Source organism: Tupaia chinensis, unplaced genomic scaffold (genome assembly GCF_000334495.1).
Source record: "Tupaia chinensis unplaced genomic scaffold, TupChi_1.0 Scaffold000569_1, whole genome shotgun sequence".
NCBI classification, from domain to species: Eukaryota; Metazoa; Chordata; class Mammalia; order Scandentia; family Tupaiidae; genus Tupaia; species Tupaia belangeri.
In genome coordinates, this window is record NW_006160083.1 from 409,086 (window position 1) to 418,652 (window position 9,567).

The window sequence follows — 9,567 nt, forward strand, 5'->3', positions numbered from 1 at the left end:
ACCCCGGCAGCACAGGGCGCCCAGCGCGCCTCGGAGCGCACGTTCAAGCGAGCGCTTTCTCCTGCTCGCTGGCTGGACATTATGCGGCCGAGCAGCCGAGCCCCAGTCCTCCTCCTCCTCCGGCTCCTCCTGCGGCCCGAGCGGCTCAGCTCTCGGGAGGGGGCGGCGGGGAGGGGGGGATGACCATGCAGTTTGTATCCTGGGCCACTCTGCTAACGCTCCTGGTGCGGGACCTGGCCGAGATGCGGAGCCCAGATGCCGCGGCGCGCAAGGACAGGCTGCACCCGAGGCAAGGTAACTAGGCTCTCGCCCCCGGGACCCCGACGCCCCATCGCCGCCTCCCCGCCTCCATCCCCGGCGAGGACACCCCGCAGCGGAGGCCTCTTTTTTTTTTTTTCTTTCCTAGAAAGAATTATCTCCCGCTTTGCAGCCTCTTCCTTGGGTTATCCCCAGTCAACTGCTAGGGGAAGACACCGCGGAACAATCTGGGCAAACACCACCACACACACGCACACACACACCCTCTTGCTTTTAGCCGGATCTTTCCCCTTTTCCTCTCCATGCCCCAAACCAAAGTTACTTAGTAACTCGAGGCACCAGGCAGCGGCATGGGTGATTTTACTCAAGGTTTCTATCAGGATCCAAAATTGCCTTGTGCGTTTCGAATTGCTCATTGTCTGGCTCCGAATGATGGAGCCTCAGCGCCCAGCACAGGTCTTGGCGGTTACTGACACACAGTAGGTGCTCTGCAAGTATTTATCTGCCGATTAATAGTGAAGAGATTGATTCGAATGGACAGCAAAATAAGCCTGGGGTAGGGTATTTTAGAAAAAACCCACCTCCACAAAACCTCTACTTTAGTTTTAAATTAAAACTTGCGGAAAATGAGTTGTTGGTTCATGTATCTCTGTTCTCTCTGCAGTGAAATTACTAGAGACCCTGAGCGAGTACGAGATCGCGTCTCCTGTCCGGGTGAATGCTCTCGGAGAACCTGTTCCCACGAACGTCCACTTCAAAAGAAGGCGACGGAGCATTAACTCCGCCACTGACCCCTGGCCTGCCTTCGCCGCCTCCTCTTCCTCCTCTACCTCCTCCCAGGCGCATTACCGCCTCTCCGCCTTCGGCCAGCAGTTTCTATTTAATCTCACCGCCCATTTCGAATTTATCGCTCCACTCTTCACTGTCACCCTCCTCGGGGCGCCCGGGATGAACCAAACCAAGTTTTATTCCGAAGAGGAAGCGGACTTGAAGCACTGTTTCTACAAAGGCTATGTCAATACCAAGTCCGAGCACACGGCGGTCATCAGCCTCTGCTCAGGAATGGTAAGTGGGCGCGCCCCCTCCCCTCGCGCCTCCGCCACCGTCTTAAAGACTTAATTGCCTCTAGCTGGAGACCCTCACTGAGCCAGCTGCACTCCGGCGTGGAGTATGGGTTAGAAACTCATTTGCGTCCTTCGATTGGGTGGCCAGCTGTGCGTTCACTCGCGAGGAGCGTACGCTTCGGCTCCCCACGGGTCTCTGGATGTTTTGGAGCTTTCTGGGCTCCGGACTCGGATCAGCTGCGCGTTCCCCAACGCAGCGAGGCGGCCTGGAAATCGGTTTCCAAACTCGGAGAAAGTTGCTGGAGTTGCGGTTTCTTGCAGCAGACTTGGCCGCCTCGGAGCGGAGCAGCTGAGCGCCGGGCGGGCCCGACTCGTTATCGGCTGGTCGGGTGTCAGGAACGTACAAGGGCTGAGAATCCCCGGCCCGGGGTACCCCGAATCCTCCAGTGTGTACTGTGGAGGGCGGCGCGTAATCTAGAGTCCCGGCTTTCTCTCCGGGCCTTTTCAACGCGCCAGGAACCCTAAGGCCGAACTGGATTGACAGGGAGCAGGTCCCGTCCCAGGAGCGGAAGGGTGGGGGGAGGTTCTGGGGGCGGGGACAGGGCGGAGCCTGGCCCGGACGTTTTGAATTAGGGTGGAAGCTGGGGGTGGGGGTGCAGCACAGTCCGACTCTGCGCCCTGCTGGCGGGGTGCGGGGAGGAGCGGGAATCGTGGGAGAGATCCTGGAGGGGTTGCTAGGACCAATTTCGGTTCTTCCGAGATTCCCACCACCCATGGGAACTCAGAGAGAGGGGAGGAGGCTGCAGCGTGCGCTTCCCTAGGGAGGGAGGGCTGGCCGGATGGCCACCTCCCAGCGCAGCGAATTACGCATTTAGCTGGGGATACAAGTCGGTGTGCTGACCCCCAGCCTTACGACTACTGCCTCCCCTCTTGCCCTCCAGTAGGAGCTATGAGGCAGCCGTCCTCTTTCTCCACCACATTTGAGGACAAGCTTGCAAGGTCCTGGCACGAGCGAGGGTGGTCCTAGACTTTCCCAAGCAATGTGCGTTTCTGCCACACGCGTGTGACGCAGAAACTTTGTAGGGTCACGCGCCCTCTCCCATTGCAAGGCGCTGTCCACTCAACGGGATCTTAGACTCCGTGCCTGGTGGGTGATGCGTTTACTCTTCCCCTGGGTGCTCGCACTCCCTCATCACCTCTTCTAAGTGGGGGTGCTTGTATACTTACCCTGGGCGTTCCGCTGTCTCCTTTGCGTGGTGCCTTTCGTGAGTCTTAAAGGTCCTGGTCTGAGTGTCACCTCTTTATCCGTCTTGCAATGGATCCGGTGGGAAGCGAGGCAAGCCTGAAGACTGGGAGGGGGAGGTCCAACCTGCAGGGATACAGGGAAGCGAGGAGCCCTTTTAGCCCCCAGCAAAGCGCCTGGTGTCCCCGCCCGGATTGAGTTGTTGAGATTGGGGGTGGGCGGAGACCGTTGTGTGGGCAAGAGGGAGGGGGTGCTGTGGTGAGTCATCTGAGTCATCGCTGCCCCAAGACTTAGGGGCAGAGCGCTGGAGTCCTTCAGGTCTTCCTTCGAAAAGTTATCCCCCTCCCCATGTGGGCTCAAGTCAGGCATCAGAACTCAGCATCAGAGTGCCCTCCGATTCCAAGATAATAACCCCCAATTCCAGGAGGTACAGATAGGGCTGCGTGTATGTCAAGTTTGTAAACAGGCTTTACTCCTCCTCTGTCTCCGCCTCCACACACGCGGATGAGATCCCAGTGGCTCAAGCAGTTGTAAAAATATTTTGCTGAGCAGGACCTTAATTACCATTGGCAGTTTTAGGTGATAATGCACACGTGGTCTCTTTAGGAACTGAATATCAGGACTTAAACGACTGCCTGGACTGTGATAACCCCATTTACATTGCATTTAATTTGCAAAGCCTCTTTTGGGGAAAAGGTCAGGTACATCTTAAAGAAATGCACACTGGCTCTTCATATATTCAGCCATTAATCTAGCTCCAAAAGTCCTGCCCCTTTGTCTTCCTTCTAGAATGTGTCCTTTCTTCCGGGACCATTTCTGTAGTAGCATCATGATATTCCTAGTGCCTCACCCAGGAAATCTTTCTTTAGAGTGGTCCATGCTAGTCTCCCCCCACCCCCAGTCAGTTACCACTTTCTCAGAATTCCAAAATCAGATGTCACTCCCCTCTTCTAAATGTCCTACCCTAATTCTAGCCGCCTTTTCTCTTCCTCTCTTATTAGACCTGAGGTCTAAGAATTATTTCCACTGGGTCTTGTCTTCTGGATCTCCTTACACATCTCTAACAGATTAATGATGTCGAGGTGCAAAATCACATTACTATCTTGTTCACTACTTTACATAGCTCCCTATCAGCCAGTGAACAGCTGTAAAGTCCTCTGGTTCTTAAGACCATTTACAGTACACCCCTACTTACATCTATGTGTGCATTGTTTCTCATCTGTTAGTGTTTCTTGCACAAATCCTGTATCTCAAGCAAGCTATACTTTATGCCCCTTTCTTGAAGTTGCCATCCCACCCCTTTAATCCTATTGTGACCTCATTGCCTTTGTGCCTTTGATTTACTTGGTTTTCTCTCCAGCTTCACATGCTTAGATTATGTATGCCCCACCCCTTTTTCAAAGTTTTTCCCAGGGGGCATGGCTATACCACAGTCCCTTCTCCATTCTCTTCTTGGGATTTTGGGCACACACATGTACCCTCCTGCGTGATTTTAAAACCATCGTTTCCAGGACTTGAACTGAAGTTAGTCATGTGGGAGTCCAGTGCCTTAACCACCATGCCACCTGCTGGCCCCTGTATGCCCTTTTTGTAACGTGTAATTCACATCTCTTCTTCTCTGGGAGACCTCTTCACAATCCTCTGTGCTGATGTAGTGTCTCCCTGTTTACCTTTATTGACAGTTAACTGTGTCTTAGGCTTAGTGTTTTCTCTTGAATTAAAGCTCTCAAATGGTTATGTCGTTGGACTCCCACATGGTCGATCACAGTTTGAATCCCATCTTGTTAGCTAAAACAGACTGGGTGCTTGTGCCTAAGATCCAGAGAGGAGAATGGAGAAGGGGTTGTAGCATGGCTATTTCTCACTTTTTATCTGTCTCTCTGGCGAGTGCACATGCCCTGCAACAAAAATCTCTCAAAAAAAGAAAAAGTTCTTGTTACACATCCTCTCCTCCTGGCTACAGAGTCAGCAGTAATTGATTTCTTTCCCGTATTGGAGCCTTGTATATTGTATGTGCTTAGTACATGTATTTGAGTAAATGGTCACCTTAACCAAGAAAAGATTACCCTTGGGCTTAGCAACCGTTTTGTGAATTGACAGTGAAATGTATGCTGACATCATGTGGATACCATGTGGAGCTTTCACTGTGTGGCTGGCACTATAGTAAGTGCCTTGCATATGCATTATCACCCATATCCTCATGTCAATCCAGTCCTCAGAACAACCCATTTCATTGATGAGGACACTGAGCCTGTGGAAACAGGAGGTCTCACAGCTAGTAAGTAGCAGAACTGAGATTTCAATCCAATCTTTGACCTGAGCTCTTAACGACAGGACAGAAACTGAGTCTATACTACTAAAGAAATCATCAGAGTTTTTTTTTTTTTTTTTCTTAAGGCATTGAGCTTAAGGCATTGAGCTTAAGTCAGGATACTGATTTCTAGACTCAGTGCTGACTGAAGGGGAAGTTTGGCCAAGTCACTTCTGTATCTCAATTTCCCCATTTACCCAAGGTGGTGACAGATCTTTACCAGATGCACTCACAGGTTCTTTGCATGTATTCGTGTCTCAAGTAGGTTTCATATGTTACCGTGTGCTCTGAATGTGCTCAGAGAATGCCAGAGTGGTCTACTGAAAACAGGCAGAGGTGCCTAGGTGACAAATATGTTAAAGGGCTTCTTCTCTGGTAACAGCCTACTCTGTCGTTTCCTTTGACCACATCAGAGCTGTCCTTTCCTCAAACCTGAGGCTCATGAATCACATGTGAAAATACGAAATCTTCATCCTATCTCTAAAAGTTGTAAATCTGTGGATATGAAGTGGTGCCCTAAATCTAATGTTAAAAATACAAACAAAGGTCCTAGGCAAGTTTAATTTTAGCTGGCTTGGAGAACCAGTGTTTTAGGTCAGTGGTTCTCATACTTTATCATGTATAAGAATACTCTGGGATCCCATTAAAATTCCAATTCCTGGCCCCTACCCTCATAGATGTTTGATTCAGTACATCAGATCTGGGGGCAGAGCACAATTATTAAATTTCTAACAAGTTCCTGATGTGGCTGCTGACACTCGGGGAGTCATTTCCCTTGTGTCCATGGAAGGATAGAAGACCTCTGATTTTTTCCAGTGTGGAAAGGAGGACCAGTGGAAGTGAAGAAAAGAACTTGATTTCTCCCTTTAAGCGTCACTCATGGTCATGGCATGGGAGAACTTTTCAATGTTCTTATAATATTTGGTTTCTGTGGTTCAGCTATGAAGCATAATCATTTGCAAAGCTTATGGGTATTTGCGGAGGGGAAGAGAGTTACCTTTATCAAGATGCTTATTTAAAGTGATTAGTAAAAAGCAAATTGTTTCTTAGTGGTTAGAAGCTAAAACCACTAATGGGTCTGAGCCCTTACAAGGTATCAGGCACTTCGCTAAGCACTTTATGTACTTTATCTCATTTAATCTGCAAAATAACCCTCTGTAGTATGTTTATCTCCAGTTGACAGATGAAGAAGCTGAAACTCAGAATGGTTAAAGAACTTGCCTGGGCCAGCAAATGGCATAGTGGTTAAGGCGCTGAATTCCCATGTGGCTGACCATGGTTCAAGTCTCAGATACTCTGAGTGTGTGTGTGTGTCTATGTCCAAAATCCTGAGAAGCGAATGGAGGAGAAGGGATTGCCATGTGGCCACCCTCACCCCCCGCCCCAGGTGGGGGGTGGTGATGTCTTACTCTCCCTCTTCTCTATTCTTCTCTGTCTTTCTCTGGCAGATGCACGCACCCTATGGCAAAAAAACCTTAAAAAAGAAAGAAAGAAAGAAAGAAAGAAAGAAAGAAAGAAAGAAAGAAAGAAAGAAAGAAAGAAAGAAAGAAAGAAACAAACAAACAAACAAACAAACAAACTTATCCATGAGTGGGTAGGTAGTGGTACTAGGACTAGAACCTAGGGCAGTCTGACTCCAAAGCCTGGCATGATATTGCTCCCTATTACAAAAGGAAGGGATGTTGAAAGGATCATGTGCCAGAGTTACAGGTAACAGCACACCTTGGGTGCTTAGTGGCCAACACAATGCTTCCTGAATTGGGATCCTTCAGAGGGCCAGCTTTTTCCTCTGAGCTCGTACTTGTTCCTAAGTTTGCAGGCTCACACACAGGAATAGTTTCTTTCAACTGCTTGTGGGAATAATATGTTTGGAACTTGAGTGCCATGGAAGTATTTTTCACAAACGGATTTGGTTAAAAGGTCACATAAACCAGACTCAAATCAAGAATGAGGTAGTGATATGGAGGAGAGTGAAAATAAACCACTTCTCTGTATATGCTGCTGTATTTTCAGTCTGACAGCCCTCTTGGAGGAAGGGATTGGGTGAAATGCATCTTCTCTACTTAGAAATATTCCTCTTTTTTTTTCTTCCCAATGACTGAGTTGTGTTAAATCAACCTCTCCTCGGAACCAGCAGTTAGCGTAAAGGCTATGTCACTGAACTCCCACATAGTCGACCACGGTTCGCGTCCTGGACCCGGTGGCTTAAAACTCACGCTGGGCGTGTGTGCGTACGTGCCCAAGATCCCGAGAGGAGAATGGAGGAGAAGGGATTGCGGCATGACCATCCCCCCTGAGGGGTGATTTCTCGCTTTCTGTCTTTCTGTCTCTCTCACGCCCTATAGCGAAAACCTCTCAAAAAAAAAAAAAAAATCAACCTCTCCTCTCTTCATTTGCAGCTGGGCACATTTCGGTCTCATGATGGAGATTATTTCATCGAACCACTGCTGTCTGTGGATGGACAAGAGGATGAAGAGGAACAAAACAAACCCCACATTGTTTATAGGCGGAGCAACTCCCAGAGAGAGCCCTCCTTAGGAAGGCATGCATGTGACACCTCAGGTATTTGCTTTTTACTTAAACAGAGACCCCAGCTCTGTGAGTGGGTTAATCATCAGACTACAAATTTTTAGCCAAGCTCCACCATGTACATTGTTACTGATTCAGTGTAACAATTGAAGGTATACCCCCACTCTAAGGTAGGTATACCTCATCCTGTAAGGTAGGTATACCCCCACTGTACAGATGGGAAAGCTGAAGCGAGGTTTAGTAACTTGTCCAAGGTTACACAGCTCAGAAGTTACAAAGTCAAAGAGCAGTGGTGACTCCAAGTCCCACATGGGCAGAGCTCTTCAGTACAAATTGCTAATTTTTTAGGGTTAAGCTTGATTAATCATTTATTAAGATTGTTTTAACACTACCCACAATCAGCAATTGCTTGTATTTTCCTGATGTCTTCTAATAATTTGTTTTTTAATTTTGTTTGTGTGTTTTTATTTTTGTTTGGTTGGTTAGATGATTTTTTCTTAAGAATTATTTTATTTATGGGAACCAGCAGTTAGCGTAATGGCTATGTTGCTGGACTCCCATGTAGTCGACCACGGTTCGCGTCTCGGACCCGGTGGCTTAGAACTCACGCCGGGCGCATGTGCGTGCGTGCCCAAGATCCTGAGAGGAGAATGGAGGAGAAGGGATTGTGGCGTGACCATCCCCCCTGGGGGGTGATTTCTCGCTTTCTGTCTCTATGTCTCTCTCTCTGTCTGTCTGGCGAGCACACGTGCCCTATAGCAAAAAAACCTCTCCAAAAAAAAAAAAAATTATTTTATTTAACTCTATTTTTTAATTTGACCAGAGAGGGGGCAGAATGAGAGAGAGAGAGAGAGGAAAAGTAAGAAAGCAAGCCGCTTGGTCCAGGACTCAAACTGTTGTTGGCCATGTGGGAGTCCAGCGTCCTTAACCATCATGCCACCTGCTGGCTCTGGTGAATTTTTTTTTTAACACCATTTAGGGTTACAAAAAAATGGAGCTCACAAAATATTCTATGTATTTACTGAAGTGTTTTCTATTGACTTAAGTTTTACTACTGTCCTGTGGCTTCGGGGTATACAAAAATAGATCTGTGCTTGCATTATCAGGTTTTAGTCAAATCCTTCCCACTGCTAGATTTCCTTTCATCCTAGCCTGATTCTTTGAGTCTTTATGCTGACACATGCATCGATTTTTAGGGCTGCGTTATTCTGGCATCTTACAAAGTTTTGCTTGTTTGTGTTTCTCGATCTGCTATCTTGTTGTGACCCTTCACTGTCACCCAAGCCTGGTTACCTTCTACTTGATAATAGCTTTATCATTCCTCAATTTGGTCCTGTGTTTTGGATACTAGTTAAAATACTTTTTAAAGCTTCTTGGACTTCCTGTTTCTAAAACTCTTTTTTCCTACTCTCTTTCTCTCTCTCTTTAAATTGTTTCTCCATATAAAAAAGTTTCTTGAGGTTGTTTTGGTATCCCCAGAAAAGACGAAAATTCAAGATCAACAGAGAGTTTCCTCAAATGCTTTCCAAAAGATCAATTGCATCATCCTCTGTATCAAATTGTTCAAATGTGACAGTGGGGCCCAGCAGGTGGTGTAATGGTTGAGGTGCTGGACTCCCACGTGGCCACTGGTGATTCGAGTTCTAGACCTTGCAGGACACGTGTGTGGGCATGCCCAAAATCCTGAGGGGAGAATGGAGGAGAAGGGATTGTAGTGTGGCCATCTCCTCTGGGAGATGATTATTTTTGCTTTAAGTCCTATAATAAAAGATAACATTGGGGCCAGAGTTTGCATAGTGGTTAAGATTCTAGATTCCCATATGACTAACTATGGTTTGAGCCCCGGACAACATGACTTGAGAATCACGCTGGGCGTGTTTGTGCATTCCCAAAATATCAGGAGGAAAGGAGAGGAGGGATTGTGGCACATGTGCCCCATGGCATAAACCTAAAAGAAAGAAAGAGAGAGAGAAAGAGAAGGAAAGAAGGAAGGAAGGAAGGAAGGGAGGGAGGGAGGGAGGGAGGGAGGGTACCATTAACTACTTATAACCTGGAAGTAGCTAAGTCTGGAAGTGTAGCATTGTAGATCTTTTGACTGTATTCCATCTAGTGCTGTGGGTTTTGGTTTCTTCCCCTCTTCCTCCTTTTATGAGAGAGAGGGA

At 47.7% G+C, this 9,567-nt stretch overlaps 2 protein-coding genes across 12 annotated transcripts in view; one reads left to right on the forward strand and one right to left on the reverse strand.

The window, feature by feature from the left end:
* Positions 1-3,869, reverse strand: part of LOC102490674 (uncharacterized) — a 321,768-nt gene extending 317,899 nt beyond the window's left edge. For 7 of the 11 annotated variants that reach the window (XR_003550981.1, XR_335913.2, XR_335912.2 and 4 more), the window contains exons 1-2: positions 3,761-3,869; positions 2,550-2,691 (exon numbers count right to left, since the gene is read on the reverse strand). Coding sequence is in view for 4 of the 11 variants with exons in the window: in XM_027775508.1 (XP_027631309.1) it covers positions 1,384-1,775; positions 2,550-2,934 (777 nt within the window). In the remaining 7 variants the exon portion in view is untranslated. Of the gene's footprint in view, positions 1-384; positions 761-1,320; positions 1,776-2,549; positions 3,020-3,760 lie in introns of those variants that run through there. The other 4 variants (XM_027775509.1, XM_014591407.1, XM_027775508.1 and 1 more) reach the window with 4 other exon arrangements.
* ADAMTS9 (ADAM metallopeptidase with thrombospondin type 1 motif 9) overlaps positions 161-9,567 on the forward strand; it is a 190,574-nt gene continuing 181,167 nt past the window's right edge. Inside the window, exons 1-3 of the mRNA XM_006158026.3 lie at positions 161-294; positions 923-1,323; positions 7,276-7,438. Coding sequence (XP_006158088.1) covers positions 180-294; positions 923-1,323; positions 7,276-7,438 — 679 coding nt within the window. The 5' untranslated portion in view covers positions 161-179. The remainder of the gene's footprint in view (positions 295-922; positions 1,324-7,275; positions 7,439-9,567) is intronic.